We start from the raw sequence: 22649 nt of genomic DNA, 5'->3' as shown, positions 1-22649 counted from the left end.
CCATCAGTGACCCACTTTTAATAATTGATAGCACTAAAATTGATCAATGATTATATTATGGTAGCTTAATCACACAATCAAAAAACTCTTTAAAACAATTCTGTAGAACTGTATTTATTTTGGAAAATTAAAAGTATTTTAACAAAAATATGTACAGTACTTTAAAAAAGCTTAAGTTAAAACAAGACAAATAAGAGTAAGAGTAAGTAAGATGTTCTTTTTGGTCAATAGTTGTTTTCGCCTTGGAACTCTGCCATGGATGCCATGGATGCCATTTCTGATCTCTCTCTTCCTTATTGTTGTGTCATGAACACTGACCTTAACTGAGGCAAGGGAGGCCTGCAGATTTTTAGAAGTTGTCCTGATTTCTGTTGTGGCCTCTCGGAGGAGTCATTGCTGTTCTCTTGGGGTAACCTTTATAGACCGGCCACTCTTGGGAAGGTTCACCACTGTTCCATGATTTCTCCATGTGAGGATAACGGCTCTCCCGATGGTTTGCTGGAATCCGAAATTTTAGAAATGGCTTTCCTATGGAATTTCTTTGGATCGTGTCATTTTGTTGCAGCTTTTTTAGATCTTTTGTCCAACTTGATTTTGTCAGGACAGATTCAGTTTAAGTGACTTCTTGATTGAACAGGTCTGGAGGTAATCAGGATTGGGTGTGATGAGTGAAAATTAACCAAATATTGTGATTAGCCACAATTAATTCACGATTAAACAAGGGGCGTAATTACCTATTAACACAGAGCCAGGTAACTTTGATTTTTTTTTTCCTTAATAAAGGAAATCCCCATTTAAAAACAACATTTTAAGTGAACTTGGGTTATATTTGATATTTACATTTGTTTGATGATCCTAAACATTAAAGTGAGAAACTATGCAAAACTTTAATAAGGGGGCCAATACTTTTTCACGGATTGTACCATTAAACCCAATTGTTTCATTCCTGGGACAAATTTTGAGGTAAAGTGAATTTTAATGTTGAACGTTAACTTGGTATGTCTTGGCTGGAAATGACACAATTGGCAAAATAAGTCGTATTCGATATTTATTTATTTAATTTTTTTAAAAGATCCTTGACATGGTTCTTTTATTTCATTAATAATTATACAAATAATTATTGACATTACAACCGAATATGAAACTCATTAAGTTTCATCATTCACGAGTAATACGGTTGCCATATGGGTTTACATAACAGTTGTACACTGCTATTTTGTAGTGATAAGCCTCTTTTGTATTTTTAGTATACAGAGTGTTTTATTTATATATTACATTATGTTGGCATCCAGGTGGAGCGCACAGTACGTAAAAATGTCACTTTCTACTTCCTCTCAAGATACTTTCTTTTACCATATAAATTATAATTTGAACCCAAAATTTCATAACAGAATCATAACTTTGAGGTTATGTTTTTTTTTGGTTGTTGTTGTTGCCCAGTAATAACAGAATGTTTTGTTTAATCCGATTTATTTCTGTTGCTTTTTCAAACAGAGACAGTATCACAAATAATACAGCAGCAAGACATTCAGTTGTGAAATAGTAGGACAATTTGTTTTTCATCACAAACAACAAACAATTCATTGAATGGCATTAAACGTTCAGTGAGGTTATTGCCTAAGTCCAACAATTAAAGAAGAGATATAACTGAACATAGAAAAAGATTTTTTTCATTTTAAATACATTGAAAAGATCACAGAAACCAAGTTGTAACTGAAATTGCCAGTTCCATTTCAGCGAGAGAGATATGCCACTCTTCCGGCTCGACAGTGGGCTGAGAAACAGGCTCGATCAGTCTGTAGAGTCACTTTACAGTTTTATAACACGTTCTGGCAGCAGGACACTCCTGAAGGTATTTGACCAAAGTAGATGCACACATGCCTCAAGAAAAGTTCGTTTTCTTCAGTGTCTTTATAAAAATAAGTATAAAAATAAAAGGCCCTGAACTTGATTATATTGTTATAGTCAGTAATAATAAAACTAAAAATCAGCCTGGTAGTCTTTTAACTTACAGCAGCATCACGTGTACCCTCACAGATTTACACCAACATTGAATATTTATTTGCAATTTGTGCGAACATTCCACTGGGCTGTGGATTCAAACCTGTGTTGTGCTTAAAACACAATTGGACGGAGACACTGTAATCATTCGTGGCTTCAAACAAGCTGTGCTTTCTTGTGGACTTGAGGACGGCGCGTGAGGAAATGGGCACAACTCGGCAAATGGAGGAAGTTGCTGGGGCTCACATTTCTGCAGCAGAGGCAGTGAACTCGATCACACCGCCATTCTGATATAAGAAGAAACACAACTAACAATGAGTCCAGAGGACTTGTCCTCACACAAAGCATACACAAGTAACACAACAAAGTCATAACACAAAATAGCACGCACAAATTGGACAAGTCCGACTGTTTAGAGCGTTTGCTTCACAGTTCTGAGGACCGGTGTTCAATCCCCGGCCCCGCCTGTGTGGAGTTTGTATGTTCTCCCCGTGCCTGCGTGGGTTTTCTCCGGGCACTCCGGTTTCCTCCCACATCCCAAAAACATGTATGGTAGGTTAATTGATGACTCTAAATTGCCCGTAGGTGTGAATGTGAGTGCAAATGGTTGTTTGTTTATATGTGCCCTGCGATTGGCTGGCAACCAGTTCAGGGTGTACCCCGCCTCCTGCCCGATGATAGCTGGGATAGGCTCCAGCACGCCCGCGACCCTAGTGAGGAGAAGCGGCTCAGAAAATGGATGGATGGATGGATGGATGGATGGAAATCGGCCAAGTCACAGATCATCCGATATATCCATCCATCTATTTCCATTTTCCAGCCAATCGCAGGGCACATAGAAACAAACAACCATTCGCACTCACAGTCATGCCTACGGGCAATTTAGAGTCTCCAATTAATGCATGTTTTTGGGATGTGGGAGGAAACCGGAGTGCCCGGAGAAAACCCACGCAGGCACGGGGAGAACATGCAAACTCCACACAGGCGGGGCCGGGGATTGAACCCGGGTCCTCAGAACTGTGAGGCTGACGCTCTAACCAGTCGGTCACCGTGCCGCCCCATCCGATATATCCGACATGGAAACTAGGCATCAAATCCTCTCCTGGAATAATACAGTAGTTTGTTATTCCAGTAGTTTGTATATACAATAAGGAATTCTGATGTATACTGTAAGTGGTGTGGAGATGGTGCATGTGGCTAGCAAGTTTGCTTCAAAGTCTGAGGTTCTTGGGCTTTTCTGTGTGCAGTTGACACCCCCCCCCACCCCACCCCCACCAAGGTTGTGTGAGTGTTCCCCGAGTACTGCGGCTTCCTCTCCCATTCCCAAAGCACGTCAGGTGAATTAAAGACCCCAAATTGACCATGGGTGTGGATGTGTGCGTGTATGGTACTCTATATACACCCTCTAATTGACTAGTGACCAGTCCAAGGTGATAGAAAATGGATGGATGGATGTTCCAAAAATTAATTAGCTTATAGTTCTTTTTCTAAATATTTTTTAAATATGTTGCTGTGAGCTATTACCCTCAAAATACTGGCATTTCCTGAATGTTGCCACAAAGCTCAGGAAAATCCAATAGTGCCAATTTATTGTGGTATACTGTATATTTAAGTAGCCACGTTGTTGTATCTACATCTGCTTGTAATAAATACTCAATTCAAAAACCTTTTGGCATTTATTATTGTTAAGTAATCAATGCAAATTAGAACTAGCAGACATTCCAACAGCTTCTTCCCTCTTGCGATCAACTTCTTAAACACCTAACCTACAATTCCATTACAACATGGTGGAAATTTTTTGACTTGAGTTCGTTGTCATATTTCTGTGGGGCCAATTATATATTACTCGTGCACTCACTGTAGTAGTCTCGCCATGCTGCACTATTTGCATATCTGTTGTTGGCCAATACTGGCCACTCATGCCAGAGTAGCATCTGCTCCATTTGCACACTGATTGAGGAGTATCTGCAACATTTGCACAATCAACATTGTCCCAGATTATCGCGCTACTCGTCACTTTAAACTGCATACACTCTCGGCACCCTTTGCACAATGGTCATTGCACCGGACTATTGCAATATTAGTCATTCGAACTGCTCTAAGTGCTGGAGGACTCTGCATCTTTTGCACAATTGTCAAATAAAATTACCAGATAACAATTAACCCTTTATTGCACAGTAACTGTTTTTTGTCAATGTCTTTATGTCTCAAAAGTGTTCTCTGTCAATTGACTGTCTGTTGTCGTACTGGAGCGCCTCCAACTACCGGAGACAAATTTCTTGTGTGTTTTTTGGACATACTTGGCAAATAAAGATGATTCTGATTCTGGTAACACATATGACTGCTGATATGTACAGTTGTGCTCATAGGTGTACATGCCCTTGCAGAATTGTTGAAATATTGGCATTTAAAAATATATATGTATGATGACTGAACAAGGACCATCTCATTATTATTTTTATTTTTGTTTTTTTGTAATGATTGTGCTTTTCTGAAATGCCTTATAGTTTAATATGAATCCCATTTAAAAATCCAATTCAATGTTTTGCTGAGCTTTCCTGTTTTCTTTAAAGAATGGGAAACATTTTATAAATTCTACCAGAGTAATCAAACTTATGACAACAACTGTATAATGATCTCTCATGTACAAAAAAAAGTAGGGTTGCATTCAAAATAAGAGCAAATAAATAAAAAGTAAAAATTATACATTCAAATAAAGTGCTTAACTTCAGAAAAATAATGAACAAAGTTTGAGTTTCCCCTTTTCTGTATCTCAAAACAATAGTCTAAAACAATTTTACATATGTTAACTTAACAAACTTAATTGAACAGTTTTAGTTTAGTAACTGTTTAATCAACAGTTTTATGTGGACACATTTGACCTCATGTTACTTAGTCATTTTCAATCCATCTTTAGGACTCTTGCGCATTTTTTGGTGAAAGGGTTCTTTGTGTAATTTTATGTTTGCCACCATGGATTGAACTGGACACACATCCAAAATACAGTTTTTACATCATTTGAATTCCTATCTTAAAAATGTTTTGCAAACCAACAACAAATTACAATTCATCTTCCCTCCTTTTTAAATCTCTGCTAGTGCATTTTAATGCGTGTAATGCCATGCTCTTGATTTCTCTATGGTTTTCCTCCTGCTGATGGATGCTTTGGGAGACGAGAGTACAGAATAATGGACTTCAAACAAAGATGCATAACAGGCACGGCATGATTTTAAAACTCAAATCCAAAGTCATGCTCAATGAGATCTCATGCTAAAAGGATGAGGGAGTGGGAATCACACAAGTTTACTACTACTGTACATCTCCTTTACCTCCTCATCATATTCATCAAACTCATTCAATTCTGCTGTCTGAAATCAAGCAGACACACATGTAATTCAAGAGTTGATTTGACAAGTACTGGATAGTAAGCATGAGATGTATGTCTTTAAAACAGTGCTTACCTTATTTTTTTTGTTTAGGATGTGTAGTATAAAGGTCACCACTTCTGGTTTACCGACAGCCTTTGCCTGGACAAAGGAAACATACATAGTGGGGTTTCTAACTATTTCAAAAAGTGTTGTTTCAGTACAATGTGTTATTCTCAAACCACCCACCAATTCAATTGCTGTCTGTCCATTATAGCCTGGTTTATTGAAATCAGCTCCAGCGAGACTCCATATTTCCAGGCCCTCCAGGTCGCCGCTCACTACCAGGCTAACAAAAAACAACAAGACAACAAGTGGCATTACAATAATGATGTCATTTGTTTCTAAAACTCATCTTGTTGCTTTTCAGTAAGTGAGGACAGGCAAGCACATTAAGGATGCCAAAATAGGACTACTATGCGCTTCTGCAATGATTTTTAATTTTTTTTGCTAATCAACCATATAACTCAACCATAAAACTTAACATATAAGCATCTCCAGTAGATCAATAACAGGGGCACAAGATACGGGGGAGTCCAAACGCTATGCTGTCAGGGAGCATTCCTCTGGTAAATGCCGGCAAACTGGTTGGGTTTGTGTTAGCTATGTATGATGGGTTAGTGTGGATGTGACACTCTGTGTGTGTGTGTGTGTGTGTGTGTGTGTGCGTGTGCGTGCGCGTGTATGTGTGTGCGTGTGCTTGAGACCTGCACAGTTCTGTTCCTGCCTCCTCCAACTCGTCTCGGGAGAAGTGGGCTCCTGTCTTCCTCAAGAGCTTGACTACATCCTTGTGCCTATGTCAGATGATAATACAATCAGTGTTATTATCTGTAGGGCACAACTCAGTGATGAACTCTTTTTAAATCAGAAATACTGCAGTCAGGACAAAACTGTTCTCGGTGACAAGTAAGAACACGAGCCCTGTCGCCCGCAACCACCCTAACCGCCCACACAGGAGTCACCAGAACTGCAACTGCACTGTACAGAAAATCAGCAACACAAACAAAAAGATTTCATCATAGGTCTGTGCTTGCACATTGATAGTTCATCATTTCAAACTATGCAGACCTACAGCCAGTATGTATGAAGTGTGAAACTGGCATCAGGCTGCAGGACTGGTTCAGAGGCCACGCCCACATTTCCACACCTGGCTCTTTAAATGACTTTGACATTTTAATTTAGGTAAAGCACTCTGTTAAGTCTGAGTGGAGACCAATGTGCTGTCACATTTAGTAGCAGCACAGGAAGGCAAGGAATGCAGCAAAAGAAGTGACGCGATGCTGCGAAGCCTCCCTCAACCATAAAAGGAAACATGTTCCTGCTTGCAGTGCCAACCGTTAAAATAGTACAAAAGTCATTTGGCACAGCTCCGACACATACGTTTTCTCCCTGAGGCCAATATAAATTGGAAAAGGAGTTTCAACAATACACTTGATAAATATTTGGGGCAATGTCAAGGAATGGCAACAATGAAATTAATAACACAGGTTGGAAAGGCCATATGACAATTAGCCTAAATAGCTTGACTCGTGTATTAACATCTGTTACTCCCCTTGCTTTATTTCTTGCACTAGCTCCTTCATTGACAACAACAAATGAGAGTTCTCAGCTTACCTAAAGCGTACAGCATTGCACAGGGGTGTGTCGCCATAACGATCTTTTGCGTAAACCGTGGCGCCAACCGTCAGCAGGTACTGCACCACTTTGAGGTTTCCTTCGCAGGCTGCGATGTGCAGAGGGGTCCGTCCATCATAGTCACCCAGACACAAATTACTGTCCTGAGCCACGGGATTAAAAAAGGAAAACGACTAGTTCACTTACTTAGTACTTTCAACTTATTGCCCGGCAATCAAATAACTGTGGAACAATCCAAAGGGGCAACGTCGCTCGAAAATCTGTACGTGTGCTGCACATTATGTTGTGACTTGCCATTTCTTTTAGGGTTTCCAAGGCCTCGATGTCACCAATCTTTGTCGCTGCACAAGCCAGCGAGGGTGTCAGAGCATCACGGATGGCCTCCAGCTCCTGCAGACACCAAAAACCTGGAAATTAACAAACTTCCTTCTGCACCTTACCTTATGGGAACAGAAAGTGGAATATTTTTTTTAAATACTTAAAAATAAGTAATAGTTCTTTTAAAAAGCATTAAAATAAGTTTATATTTGTTTTCAGTCAAAATCTACAAGAAGAAGACCAAAATGTATCCCACCAGACATCGTGTAATTGATGACGTGTATGTAAGTACCATAAAAGAAAGGCTCAACTGAGCATTCGAGTTCCAATAAGTAAACAATAAGATAAGTCTCTTAATGCTTTGTAATAACGTCTTCTTTGGACAACCCCAATTGCAATGATGTACATAATTAAAAACAGAATACAATGATTTGCAAATCATGGTCGACCTATATTTAATTGAATACACTACAAAGGCAAGATATTTAAATGTTCAAACTGATAAACTTTGTTGTTTTTGTCAAATAATCATTAACTTAGAATTTTATGGCTGCAACACGTTCCAAAAAAGCTGGGACAGGGTCATGTTTACCACTGTTACATCACCTTGTCTTTTAACAACAGTCAATAAACGTTTGGGAACTGAGGACACTAATTGTAGAAGCTTTGTAGGTGGAATTCTTTCCCATTCTTGCTTGATGTACAGCTTCAGCTGTTCAACAGTCCGGGATCTCCATTGTCGTATTTTACGCTTCATAATGCGCCACACATTTTCAATGGGAGACAGGTCTGGACGCAAGCAAACGGTGCTATCGACGACCGTTGCACAGGGCGCCATTCGGTCCAGGATTGCATCTGTAAATGGCGCTTCACGACTTCTGTGCATTTCATGTAGCTATTCGAGACTGTCAGTGTATCAAAATTAAGCTATCAAGTAGTCTGAAGTTTCCTTCAAAACAAAAGTGGAACAACTTGAGCTGAATGCCCCTATAATAACAGTAACTGTTTCTATATTATTTTCACACTTGCACAACATACAGTATAGTATCTCTCACCTCTTTGCAGCTAATGCTCAAAGACTTGGCAACGACCTGGATGAATCGACTATCACTCAGACTAAACTTGGCGCCGGCCAAGTCAGCAGTCATCTCACCTCGCAGGTTCTGAGCCATCATCTATAAGTAAACATAGACATACAAGCATAGTTCTTAGGTCTTTATTTTAGCGTGTTGAGTGACGTCACCTGTTAATGTAGACACCAACCTTTTTCTTGGCATCTAGATCAAGATCCGTCTTCGCCAACACATAGGACAGCTTTGACAGGGCGGCCTCTGGCGTCATGTCACCACCAGCTATCAGTCCGGCATCTATCAATACCTAAATTGTGTTTCAGCTTCAATTATTGCAAAATATAAAATTAATGAATTCATGAATAATAGGGGACAACCTTGCCGGTGGCGTAGGATGTAGACACTGTCCCCCTCAGACACTGTGTGCAGTTGATGATGATGGCGCCAGAGTCGGTGGCCTTTTTCAACTCCTCCAACAGGTCAGAGCGGTTATCTGGGCCGTTTCCACTGCCATAGGTCTCCAGAACCACTCCCTCCATGGGTGGCTGCAGGAAGGCCCTCACCTAAACACAGGAATGACTGCTTAAAAAACACTCAAAATGCATGGCAGATCTGTAGAATGCATGTTATTTTTTACAGTGCTCCAATGCCCAAACCCAGCCACGCTCCTAAAAACCCATCTGCTGGAGACTATTCTTGTCACCGGGAGGCCGTGTGCCACGTCATAACCCATGGCATATAACTAGAACAGCAGACGATGGCTGTGTCCGCAAGGAGAGCAATTAATCTGAAGGTATTAGCAAGCGTTAAGTCACTTGGCAAGTTCAAGGCAGTTAGCACAAAATATGAGATGAGGAGGTCAGTAAAACTGGTTACGTTTTGATGCCATAAGCACTTTGACAAGAAACGCTCGACGCAGATTAGCAATGAGGCTCTCGTAGTGCCGACACGGCGACGCACACAAGAGTCTGGTGCCCCATCAAAACAATGCCTCAAAAAACAGTTAAAGGCTGTAAGAAAGCCTTGATGGTCGTACTGGGCTGCGGGAGCAGATTGAGACTGTAAAGTCACCCTGCTGGCGGTCTCCGAAATGCGAGCTGCAACTAAACGCTTCACTATCAATGCCAAGCCTCCGTCTTTACTGGGTGATTGGTCATGGCCCATAAAACGATCCTATCTGTCTCTGGGATGAGCTCTGATGGGGTTTACAAGAGTGGGAAAGTAAGAAGAGGGATAATTGCACAATTAAAATAAAGTTAACATTATTTTCTTGTAGTTAGAGCAAACAAGAGTGTCTGGACAGTTTGTCAACTTTCACTAACATTTTGATAAGGAAAATCATAACAAGACCAACACTGTGATTCTGTGACTGCTCTTCAATGAATAAACTGTTAATTCAAAAGCTTTGGTCAGAAGTAGTTCCCATGACGTAAGGGGACAAAATAGGATTTGGCCTTGGCGGGTGGCATCTGCATCAACAAGTTTTTTCTCAATACATCACCAGTACAACTTTAGATACAATTTTAGTCTCTACTTTCTGAAAATGCAGGAATGGTGAAATGTTGAACTGTGAAAAGGTACCCATTCCTACTCACAGTAGCAGCAGTTATTCCTGGGAAAAGCCTCAGCAGGCCGACATTCCGGTTGAGCTCAGTTGAGACTTGAAACTTTACTGTGGTGTTTGCCCTCCACACCGTGTCCCAGTTAACTGCAGGAAAGAATGGTAGGACAGAACAATAAATATACTGACAACATTTTGTTCATGCATGAGACTGGTCTATTGTGCTGCTAACTTACTTGCAATATCAACCTCTGCAGTTGCAAGAGGAGCCAAATTAGGGGATGTGAATGCATTGAAACTCCCAGCATCCACTTTGGTCACTCGATTTCCTCTATAGAGCTTGTTGTAGAAATACAAGCACACCTGGGGACAGACAGGCTATATATTTTATTTGAAATTTGATGGCCTGAGCATGCAACCGAACATGATTTAACAAATGGTCATTTAAAATGGAGGGGATAATACACATCCATCCATCAATTTTCTACACAGCTTATCCTCACTAGGGTGGCGGGTATGCTGGAGCCTATCCCAGCAATCTTGGGGCGAGAGGCAGCATACACCCTGAACTGGTTGCCAGCCAATCGCAGGGGAATAATACACAAACACAATAATATTGTTTTGTCAACGTTATCGGTTGCGGAGATAGAGTGGAATTTGTTGCACTTGAACCATACACTTTAAAACAACAACTTCAGTGTTTATCCTGTTCCTGATGATTGTTCTTGAGTATTGCGAAACAAGTCGCTGCATAAAGAAGCAGTCTCATCCGACAAGCACAGCTCATGCCAACTGCACTCTCAACATAGTATTACTTTATGTACTAATGATAAGCCAGGTTATGGGGTAATTTGGTTATTTGGTTTATACTTTTTTTTAAGTATATAATAAAATTGTCATAAAATGCAGTGACCACCAATGTCTCACTTCAGGAATGACAAACTGGCCGGCGATGAGCAGTGCACCCAGCAGGTTGTCTCTGCCGTCATTCCTCATCTCATAGATGGGCACCTGAGGTCAAACAGTGAATGAGGCAGGTATTTGTATGCAAATGTTTATATGTTCTTTGTGGGTTTTTATGCTTTTACCTGTGAGCCGGTGAGTACGATGGGCTTGCCCAAATGTTCACACATGAAGGACAGCGCAGAGGCCGTATAGGCCATTGTGTCCGTGCCGTGAAGGATCACAAAGCCATCATAGCTTTCATAGTTTTTCTGTAAAATAAAATACATTAAATTTAAAATAAAGGTATAAACAATTACTAATAGGGAAAAATAAAATGAAGTAACTGAATTGCCTCATTTTAGAAATAACTAAATAGCTGGTGATTCTCTGTGTTTTCAAGTACCTCAATGTCCTTTCCAATTCTTCCCCAGTCATCTGTGGTCATATTGGCAGAGTCCAGCAAAGGGCTGTACTCTATAATAGTGTAGATTATCCTCTTCTTGTTTTTACTCAAACTGAAATTGAAAGAAACTAATTTATGACTGCACAGCTACTTTTAATCAACCTCCATTCCAGAACACAGTTCCTGATAAACATCATCAAAGTTAGTCACCACAAGTGCAGACTTAATGTTGCCTTTTAAAGTGGAGTTTAATTCAAGCAGCAGGTGCGAACCCACACTGGGTTTAAAGACATCATGACAGGCTCATTTTCCTTATAATCTCCCTTTTAAAGAAACAGGGCAGGCACACCCTGCAGATTAGCATGGACCGGCCTATTATAGTACATAAAGAGGATCTGAAACCAAGGGTCCTCTAATTAGCCTCAAATGCACACACCCGTGGAGCATATGTCATTGATAATCTTTGCCATGAGAAGAATGCCAAGAATGACATGATTCATCTATTGTACCTGCTATAGCCTAACATAAGGTGCAGCACCATTCACATTCTGAATAATCAATAATGATTACTATAACAACAACACGTTTTAATGTACACATCTTTCAGCTTTTTTTGTTGGAAACCACCCATTATGTGGCACATGTGTGCAGGTACCAGTTGCATCACCCCTAAAAATCACCTGAACAAAGAAACCATTTTCAAAAATCAATACATGAATTCCCTTCCCTAGAGGCAAGCGTTCCCAGGCACTTGCACTAGTACCAACAAGGCTCCCATTAGACTTACATATGAGCAAACCCCAGTTAGTGCAAACACTGTAAGAACTCAAACATGAGCACATATTATAAGTCATTCATGCTCAACAGCTAGTGGCAAATCTACCAGAAATGCAATGAAAGCACGCCTGTATATTCATGTTAACGTAGTATATAATAGATGATGTTAGTAGGTATAAGTCTGAGAACATGCAGATGGGTATACATACTACAAGGAATATATAGCGGAATCTTATTTTTATACATTAACAACTCTGGCCAAATTAAATTTGTGAAGATTTCCTTGGGTTTGATCTTTTTGCTGTTGTTTTGTACTGGACTGCAAGGTATTACTGGGTAAGGCAGTAATACGGCTTCACTAAACAACAACATAAGGTTTTAGGATTATATCTTAAAATAGAATGATTCAGTGATACTGACACTAGAAACGTTGAAGTAAACTGAAGTTATGGATCCTGTGTGTTGCTGTGTCTACTGCACTGGGGGGAATCTTGGGAAAGATTCCCCCCAGGCCATCACAATACTACAGTATAAAATGTAAGGAATAAATCCTTTAAAATAGAGTGAATTAGTGTAACCAGGAATAGACGGTTGATGGCGACTCATGTAATAAAGGACCCTGTCTGTTTTTCTGCTGTAGTGGCCTGTGAGGAATCATGGGAAATCCAGTCCAATGAGGTTTCATAATACTATAGTATAAGGTACAAGGATTACTCAATTTAAATAGAGCGATGTAGTGTAACTGACAGTCGACTTACTGGACATTCAAGTAATTCCTGCCCATGTATGTATCCCCTTGTGCGAGACTGCAAGGAATCTTAGAAAATGCGGTCAAGTGGAAAATCATACTAACGACAGCAGGTATACGTAAGCATTAGTATTTATGAAAGTAGTAGTGTTGGACCATTAACTCTTTGTAGGTGGTCCACTCTGCCCATTTTCCTCTTGCCATTTTGTTGCCATGCACATCTTGTCAGGCAAGCATGTCATGTTGTTTGGACATTTTACACAGAGTCTAGCCAACCAACCACTTGCAAAAGCAGTGCAGGCGAACACAAGCCTACTAAGATATACAGCACCTGTGGAACAGTTGGTCAGAATGAGTGGTCAGCATCCTGTCAGGGCAACAAAAGTCATTAATTAATCCCTTTAGGTGCATGTCTATGAGGTCCAGGCAGAGTGTCAACATAAACACATTACATATCAATGTTAGAAGGCAGAAAACGTTTGTAAGAATGTTGACAAAAAGTGTCATAGGCCATGAAAATCTACACAATATCCTATATTTTCACATTTCAAAGCCTCGTGGACTCCCCATATTATACAGTACATCTGTCAAACTGTTCCAATACAAACTGAACATGATATCCAGGGCATATTATATTACAACACCACTTTAATCTTGGTCACAACAATAATAGTTTTGCCAAAGAGCATACATTACAAAACACTGCACACTGTGAACAACATGTTCACTTTAACAACATTATTATTTGTATATTATTTTATCTGCAATGGGAGCAAAGTCGAGCTGGTCGGTGTGCTGGAGCCTATCCCAGCTGACTACAGGCAATAGGCAGGGTACACTCTGGACTGGACACCAGCCAATCGCAGGACAAACAACCATTCACATATTTATTGTGCTCTGCTGATTGCGGTGTTCGTTAAGTAGCTGATATATTTTATACACATGCTATGATGATGATGATGCTGATGATGATTTATTTGTCATAAGGAGTTGTAGAGTAATGCTGCATATTTTAATGCAATCAAAACAACAATAAACTACATTATAATTGTTAGACAACAGGCAAAATTGTGTACAGACTACTTTAGCATACTTTTTTTTGTTGTTGTTGAATTTCTTACCATTTTTATATTTGTATTTTACTTCATATATTTAACTGATACAGTGTAACATTTGCACATTTTTCAGATTTTGGTTGTTTTTGGTTGTTGTTCAACAGTATGGAGGTGGGGTTTGTGACTGAAGTGACTCAAGTCACTCATGTAAATTGAATTACCTGAGTAAGTGACTCAGAGAAACCTGAGTCCACAAAATCATTCAAATTTGCCACCACTAGAACAAAGTACACTACAAAAGGTCAGAAGAGAATGACATACAGGAGCAATGATGATTGTTGTCACTAAGAATTTTACGTTACTGACTATACGATCATGCATTCCATGGTTGGTTTACAATGAAAACTGTATTTTTTCTTCCTGTGAGGAATTGTGGGTCCACTTACGGCAGGACTAGGGTGCGCTCGGATCCATAGTAGTCATACATGCAGGTCTGCTGTGCGTACATCTCATCGTGGAGGATGGGCAGCTTGCGCAAAATCTGCACAAAAGCATTTGCTTTCGGTGCAAGGACTGTGTCGGAGAAGCATAAACAAAATTAATTACTGTACGTTATTTCACAATAGTAGAACAGAACAGTTCTGGGGCTTTTCTGGCATCTCACCCCTAAATATTATTAGTGTCATACCGCACTCTAGTGGTTTACGTGAAATGACAACCAGAACACTTTAAAAACGTGATGTTGAAATGAGTGACGGCTGAGAAGCACATGCGAGTAGTAAGGGTTGAAATGACAACCAGAACACTTTAAAAACGTGATGTTGAAATGAGAGACGGCTGAGAAGCACATGAGAGGAGTAAGGGTTGAAAATGCCACAAATCATGTGGTCTTAAAATTCCACACCCACACTAGAAGATAATCCATATGGAATTCATAGGAACTGGGCAAGAAAATATATTCATTTAAGCTAAGCACCCTGGATCTAATAAGATAAAGCTAAAATAAAAAATCCTTTTTTGTCACTGTAATCATGGTTAAAGAAACAGTCATCACAGAAGTGCCGTTTAGCAGCTCTCTCAAACTAAGACCATAGAAGCTCTTCAGAGGTAAATTGCACATCCAAATACATTATCAGCTATAAATCAATAAAATGTCGATTATGATAGCTCAGGTTTACATATGGGTTTAAAATAGGTACAGTATAGTCATTTGCAATTAAACTGGTAATACTGAGAGGCTTGCCTTCTATTTTGTCAAATTATTTTTTATGAGAAATCACCAAAAATAATCATAATTCCTGACATGGTCAACTTGTGTCAAGAGCACTATTTGACTAATGTGAATGTAAAGAGGAAATTGTTGGGTGACCTTAGGAGAAAACTTTTCTTTGTCTGAAGACTCCAGTGTATTATTTGGAAAGACATGCACCAAATATATTGTCAACATCTAGTTGTTCATTGTTCACTGGTGGAGTCCTATGTCAACAGTTTGTTTTGTCTTGGTTTTTTTTTTAATCCCATTTATTCATATTATACTACTTACTTCCACAAGTAGTTTGTACTTAAAATAATGGAATCCAAATCAACCAATACTCAGTCATCACTTCCTATGTGAGTGGAGGAAAAAAAGTGATGGATGGAAACTGTGAATGAATACATCTGTAACCGAGGAGCGTTGAATCCCAAGTGGTTTTAAGAGTTCTAAAGTTTTAAAACGTGTAATACTGAGTATTTCATGGCTACTTGGCACTGCAAACTATTCAGGCACCATTTGTGTTTGACCCTCCATATCCTGTCCCGTCCTGTCTTATTTACCACTCGCCGTGTCCCTTCCTCACAAGGTCTCGCACAGACTTCCCTGTCCAAATACAGATCAACTCATCCCGTGTCATGTCATTGTTATCATATATTGTTGTTATGCTGTTACTGTACTCTGTTGATGTTGATGTTTTCTCTCTTTTCTTCCTGTCTACTCTGTTCCCTGTCAAACCTCATTCTGTCCGACCACATTTCCAATAAATATCCATCCCAACATCTAGTATATGAAACACTTTCGTTCCGTTACTGCGAGACTCGTTTAGTCATTCACTTGCATTGTGAGGCAGCCTCGTGTTCGGCAGGACATGACAACAAGCGGCAGCTAACAGGAGGCCACATATGTGCTAGCAGCTTGACCTTGGCTGCACACACGCAAGCAGAGTGTCAATAGATAGTCGCGTAATACGAACAAAGTGGAGCATAGCTACCATTGTCCAGAAGCGTCATCCCGATGGTGCCTCCCGTGTTGATGACCAAGACGCGCGCTTCAGCCGCACTCGGCGAAGTGGCCAAATCGGCGGGGGCATCGAACGACCCGCAGCTCGTGAGCTGCCTCCTTCGGCACGGGTGGACCTGGGCATTTCGAGGCGAGACCACCTCGTTGGATTCGACCCCGTCCAGTTTATGGTGAGACAGAGCCCGGGAAAGTGGGGTCAAGGTGTTCGGCGGGGTATTCGCCATGACAAGACAATCCGATGCTGCTTACTGCTTCTTTAAGTGTCCAAACCCACGGTGGTCTTTGAACGTCACAGGGAACCCTAAAGAACGACAGTCGTGTACTGAAACGAAACATCTATTTTAATGCCGAGCGATGTTAGTACTTACATGAACGTACCTTCTGCTTATTGACCTGGACGGTTTCCTTCGGCCAATGTGTTAGTTTGATGATCTGCGGAGTTTACTTTGGGGGGGGATTTGTTCCCGTGACGTCGCCAATATGGGCGGGTCCTCCACGCTGTGACTCGCAGGAACAACGTGCCCATTATGGCAAATCCTTTTGACATATAACACCTATACTGGATGTAGATATCTGTAATTCCGTTTTGCCTTGTCCAAAGGAATATTTCAGACATCTGCAACGTCATTTCGCTTAGGACAAATGACTTTACTTTTACTCTTCGGGTTTGTCACAGCAGATTTCTATAATTCATTTGCAGATTTGTGAATTACTAATATCTGCAATGGGATTGGAGATATGTGTAACTCCAGTTCGAGATCTAGAATTTGATTCTGACTATAGTCATAATTGTTGTTACAGATTTCTGCAACACATATCCACTCCAGCTGTTAAATGTTAAGAAGGCTTGCCATAAATATCAGATGATATAATAAGTGAGTCAATATCGCCATAAGGTACAAGGTACTTTTATTTTCAATTCTTGTGCGTGTGTGTGTGTGACTGTCTGTGCATGTGCATGTTTGTGGGGCATCAGAGTTCAGAGTTCAGGTGGGCAAAGGACAGAATAGGTAGAGGGGGTAGAGCGGGCAGGGAGTTCAGATTCCTGACAGCCTGATGAATAAAACTGTCTTTGAGTCGGCTAGTCCTGGCCCACAGACTGCGCAGTCTCCTCCCTGATGGCAGCATACTGAAGAGGCTGTGTGATGGATGGGTGGCATGCCCCGCTATGCAGAGGGATTTGCGGGTGAGGCGGGTGATGTAAATGTCCTGCAGGGACGGAAGAGAGGTTCCGATGATCTTCTCAGCTGCCCTCACTATGCGATGGAGAGTCTTGCGGCAGGATGCGGTGCAGGCTCTGTACCACACAGTGATGCAGTGGTGAAGATGCTCTCTATGGTCCCTCAATAGAACGAGCACCTGATTGGGGTCGGGGCTCTGGCTCTGCTCAGCTTGCACAGGAAGTAGAGATGCTGGTGAGCTTTCTTGGCCAGTGATGAGGTGTTGCTGGTCCAGGAGAGGTCCTCAGTGATGTGCACTCCCAGGAACTTGGTGTTACGCACTCTCTCCAACGCAACACCGTTGATGTTCAGGAGAGCATGCTCGGAGTGCGCTCTCCTGAAGTACACAAGAATCTCCTTGGTTTTCTCCACATTCAGGGAGAGATTGTTGTCTGTGCACCACCTGGCCAAGCGGCCCACCTCACTCCTGTAGTCTGTCTCGTCCCCGTTGCTGATGAGACCCACCACAATTGTGTCGTCTGCAAACTTGATAAAGAGGTTGGAGCTGTATGTCGGTGTGCAGCCATAGGTCAGCAGGGTGAAGTGGAGGGGGCTGAAAACATAACCTTGAGGGGCCCCCGTGTTCAGAGTGATGGTGCTGGATGTGTTGCTGCCGACCCGTACTGCTTGCGGTCTCCCTGTCAGAAAGACTTTAAGACTTTCCCATTTCACCCCCCAAAAAGTTTTATTTTCCACTGAACTTTTTAGTCATTGTATTGAGTATATTTTATGCTTTTAGAAATGCATAATGATCGCTCCCACACTGCAAGCAGACAATATTCAGTACATGTAAACAGCAAAATATGTGAGGCTGATCACAGTGAGGACGACAACTCTGGATGTTTTTTTGGCTAAGGTTAGCATTTTATTAGCACATGGTGGACCTTCAATTAGCAACATGATTCAGTTAGTAAGCTGACTGTCAACTGTCAAATATATTTTGGAATTTCTAAATTTTTTTTTTTTTAATTTCCATTGATATTTCACTATGACAGAGTATACATGCTAACTAGACAACATCAGACTTCACACATAATATGAAGAAAATTCGGAAGCATACAGCCTCTTCAAAAATGCTTGACGTAGTCACTAAGAACATCAGAGGGTTTCTCAAGGGGCAGTAACCCCATAATGACGGGGTGCCCAGCAATTTGGCAGGGACACATTCCAAATGTTGAATATGATCATTAAAATATAATATACATAATCAAAATGAATCGTTAAATCAAATAACCTTGTTGTGGACAATAAAAACAATCTAAAATATTATTTTCTAGCATTTAACAACTAATATAGATTATTATAAATTGAATATAGACATTGAAATAATTTCATGTTAGTATGCTATAATTTATGATAAATTCATTTGATTGCTTTACATGCAAGTTTGGCTATGTTGTGACTACTCTGTTTAAGTGGCGGGACAAAATAACCAATTTTAATGTTGGAGAAATAATGAAAAAACTAAATCGTTTTTTCGGTGTGAAACTGTCTAGTAATGGAGTTAATAAAATGTATTTCCATTTCGGACAAGTTTGGATACACACGCCTCTGGTCAAATAGATCCAAGGACGTTATGGTGTTTTTTTCTAGAAATGACGAAAACAAGAGGGTTACGTCGGCAGACTTGGAATGGAATGTTCAAAACTCGTGCAGCTACGCTTATTCACCACAAGGGGGTAGTAGCACTCTTTTTGTTGAAGTGACCACATTGTAATTAAACGAAACTAACGTTTAAGTTTTCTGTGATGTTTTGTTTTCCAGAATATTCTGACCCATCAGTTACACAGAAATAATAGCAAACAGTATCAACCTTTGCTGTCTCAGATCCATTTGTTTACCCATTTTAACTGCGAGGACCAAGTTTGAAATACCGTTCGGTGAAAGAATATTTTATGTATTTGGTGACATTGATGTGTTGAAGTATTGCGGTGGATAAGTCTTGGGGAGTTTTAGTTTCACAGTTAGTCGTTCAGCAGTCAGAGAGCTCAACTCCGCAAGTGAATAAAGTGAACGGCAGGAAGTGGCAGTGAAGGCAGTTCCACACCTTTCCGGTGTATCAGCGCCGCGACCAGCTCGGCTTCAATAAGAAAGCCTACTACTGGGAGATTTAACCGAAAGTGGTGTGCCGAACGGAGGTAAATTACTTGTATTCCATGTAATAGTTCTACCTAGAGTCGGTCGATGCTAGTATTGTTCTATTGTGGCGTTAATTTTGTAACAGGATAAGGCTGGTTTGTTGCCGCTAACTGTTAGCTCGCTCGCTAGCCGGCTAAGCTAGTTAGCCTGCTAGCCGTCATTAGCGGACATGGGCTAATTTGGGTTGCCTGACACTCCTCTTTAATCTCCCCACAGGGGGGCGAGACGTGGAGTTTCCCGGTTGAGTGCATGTGTTGCTGAGTCACCGAGGACCTCAGCAACCGGGAAGTTGAAGTTTAACAGCCGCAAAGCTTTGGCTGGAATTGCGTTAGCCGCAGAAAGCTGCTTTTCTTCCCGGCAGTGCTGACCGAGAGCCGGGACGCAGCCGGTAAAGGAGCAGCGTCACACGTCGCCTGAGGGACTTCACAACGGCGTTTAGTGGTACAATATTCCCTTGTTATACACCCCAGCCTGTAGGTGGAAACCCCTCCTTTGATTGATTCGGGCAAAAATGCCCGTCGCGCAACAGCTTGCTGCCAAGTTTGTAGAGTAACGAAGCATGGTGTGAACAGGCCTTGCGCGCACACAGTGCTACTTTGAATGTACACGTCCAAGCACCTCACAGAATAGCAAGCTCTTGTAGTTGACCTCAACATGAGCGTGTTTTCCTAATATTGTTATTGGTAGTCATGCTTTCGTCCATAAGCCTGTAACTGAACTGAAGCTGTTTTAGAATAAGCAGATTGCTCCTGCCTGATTTTCTCATTACCAGCAAGGTATATTTATGCACAAGAATTGAAAATGGGGAAAATGCTCTCGAAGATATTTGGGAACAAGGAGATGAGAATATTAATGCTTGGACTTGATGCTGCCGGAAAGACAACAATCCTCTACAAACTGAAACTGGGACAGTCGGTCACCACGATCCCCACAGTGGGCTTCAACGTGGAGACCGTCACCTACAAAAATGTCAAGTTCAACGTGTGGGATGTCGGCGGCCAGGATAAGATTCGCCCCCTGTGGCGACACTACTACACAGGCACCCAAGGGCTCATTTTTGTGGTGGATTGCGCTGACAGGGATCGCATCGATGAGGCGCGGCAGGAACTCCACCGCATCATCAATGACAGGGAGATGAGGGATGCCATCATCTTGATATTCGCCAATAAGCAAGACCTTTCAGATGCCATGAAGCCACACGAAATCCAAGAGAAACTCGGATTAACGCGCATCCGAGATAGGAATTGGTATGTTCAACCCTCGTGTGCGACCACAGGTGATGGACTCTATGAGGGCCTGACATGGCTAACCTCCAATTACAAATCTTAATGATTGAGTGCTGACTGTTTTAGGTCAAAACTATAATAAAGTTACAAAGAACCTCTCCAATGAGTATGGTTAAGTACAAATTGATTAGCCTCATTTATTTTTTAATACTGCATTTACCCCATGACTAATTTATCTGCAGATTGGATTGCTGGTTTAAAAAAAAAATGCTTGTCCTGTGTAGCAGACTTTTTATCACAACATTTTAGGGCTTGCTTCTTGAATATTCAATTAATCGGTTCTATTGTGGAAGCCACAAACAGTTCACCACCTTTGCCTGCTTTCCTGTTTTATATCATTTTTCTAACAATGATGAATTTCTCTGCATTCTTAGGCTGGGTTCTTTTGCTTGTTTTCTGTTAAAGGAGATCTTAAATGTTTGGACTTTGACCCAGTACTATGGTGAATAGTACTTCTTAGAAAGGTATTGAATGCTGCAAATGAGATATTGCCATCTGTCTTGACTTGAGGGGAAAAATACTCCCCATTTCATCAGCCCTCTCACTCATCCCCCCCCTATATGGGCTATATAGTAAACTGATGTGTCATGTCTTGATTCCTAATTGTGCTATTAAACAAATGGGCCTCCAGTAATTCTTAACATGCTTGTTGCATTTTTTAGTTTCGGGGAGGAAACACACTGGGTTAAGTCACCCCCAAAGGAATGTTCTTCAGCTCAAGAGTTCTCTCGATCTGATATTGATTAGTCTCAGTATTGGGACATGATATGATAGCCTATATCTGTAGCATGAAGTGCAGCAAACCACCACCAGGGACCAGCTGTCATACGGTCAAAAGTGTGGAAGATACCTTGTGCTGCAGCACCTGTTTTGATCAGGGTGGGGCGGGGATCCATGTCCAGATCTTGTCATTGTAATGTCTTATTAAAAAAGTGATTTGAAGTCTATGTCTCTGTAAAGTTACTTTTATAACAAGACTGTTTCACTCAAAAGCATTTTGGTGAAAACTAAATGGGGTGCCTTTACACAGGCTGCAGCTACCAACTTCCCTGGCCAGGCAGACTTCATAGAAACCGCAAATTGAATGTTTCTGCCCATCATGCCCTTGCCTGTCAATGGGAAAATGTTCAAAACAGGATGTTAAACTGTTAGTCTCTGGAACAGCATAACCTCATAATTGTGTGAGAGCGGGAGTCACTGTATGCTGCATTGTGTACGCCAAGAGCTGAACTTGGGATCAAATTAGTTCACTGAAACAAAGTGGAGCTGCTTATTTTATTTTTTATTTTTTTTAATATAAAGTATGTGCCTTTTTGCACAACAAAGGATTCATAGTTAAACCAGTTGCATATATTACTGATTTATGTAATGGCACATTTCACTTTTAAATTCATCCCATAGTCTTCGGCAATTGAAGAGAGTGCAGTGGATATAAAGTCTATCCACTCCTGGTCAAATGCTAGGTTTTTGTAATATAAAGAAAACTTATAAAAGTACACACCTAATTGGGGATGTGGCTGTGTTCATAATTAACCAATCACATTCAAACTCTGTAAATGGCGCACACCTGCCACCATTTAAAGTGCCTTTGATTTATCCCAAATAAAGTCCAGAAGTTGTAGTAGACTTTCCCACCCAGACATTTTTATAGTCCCATCTTACAGTAACAAGCCATGGTTCACAGAGTGCTTCCACAGAATCAGAGGGATGACATTGTTCAAAAGTATCAGTCAGGAGAAGGAATAAAAGAAGGCAAGGCATTAAATATACCATTGAGTACAGTAGACAGTA

The 22649-nt window shown here is 40.9% G+C and overlaps 2 protein-coding genes across 5 annotated transcripts; one reads left to right on the top strand and one right to left on the bottom strand.

Moving 5' to 3' along the window:
• Positions 1-1459: 1459 nt before the first annotated feature.
• aspg (asparaginase homolog (S. cerevisiae)) lies at positions 1460-16682 on the bottom strand. 4 transcript variants are annotated; one of them, XM_061696727.1, is made up of 19 exons: positions 16592-16682; positions 16185-16514; positions 14385-14511; positions 13215-13250; positions 11359-11470; positions 11099-11224; positions 10938-11021; positions 10247-10373; positions 10045-10157; positions 8827-9012; positions 8643-8756; positions 8435-8554; positions 7356-7451; positions 7041-7204; positions 6134-6220; positions 5616-5715; positions 5463-5528; positions 5331-5369; positions 1460-2288 (listed from the first exon to the last, which is right to left on the bottom strand). In XM_061696727.1, the coding sequence occupies exons 2-19, from the start codon at positions 16435-16437 to the stop codon at positions 2244-2246; spliced, it is 1995 nt and encodes a 664-aa protein (XP_061552711.1). In that variant the 5' UTR covers positions 16438-16514; positions 16592-16682; the 3' UTR covers positions 1460-2243. The 4 variants fall into 4 exon arrangements, with proteins under 4 accessions (XP_061552711.1, XP_061552710.1, XP_061552713.1 ...); XM_061696726.1 differs by having other exon boundaries at positions 16582-16674; XM_061696729.1 differs by lacking the exon at positions 5331-5369 and having other exon boundaries at positions 16582-16674.
• Positions 16683-19195: 2513 nt separating this feature from the next.
• On the top strand, positions 19196-21800 carry arf6b (ADP-ribosylation factor 6b). The gene is made up of 2 exons (XM_061696352.1): positions 19196-19571; positions 19789-21800. Exon 2 carries the CDS (start codon positions 20374-20376, stop codon positions 20899-20901), a length of 528 nt encoding a protein of 175 aa, XP_061552336.1. The 5' UTR covers positions 19196-19571; positions 19789-20373; the 3' UTR covers positions 20902-21800.
• The last annotated feature ends 849 nt before the right edge of the window (positions 21801-22649 follow it).

Source organism: Phycodurus eques, chromosome 14 (genome assembly GCF_024500275.1).
Source record: "Phycodurus eques isolate BA_2022a chromosome 14, UOR_Pequ_1.1, whole genome shotgun sequence".
NCBI lineage: Eukaryota > Metazoa > Chordata > Actinopteri > Syngnathiformes > Syngnathidae > Phycodurus > Phycodurus eques.
The sequence above is the reverse complement of the archived record's forward strand: the minus strand, read 5'-3'. Positions and strand labels throughout refer to the sequence as shown.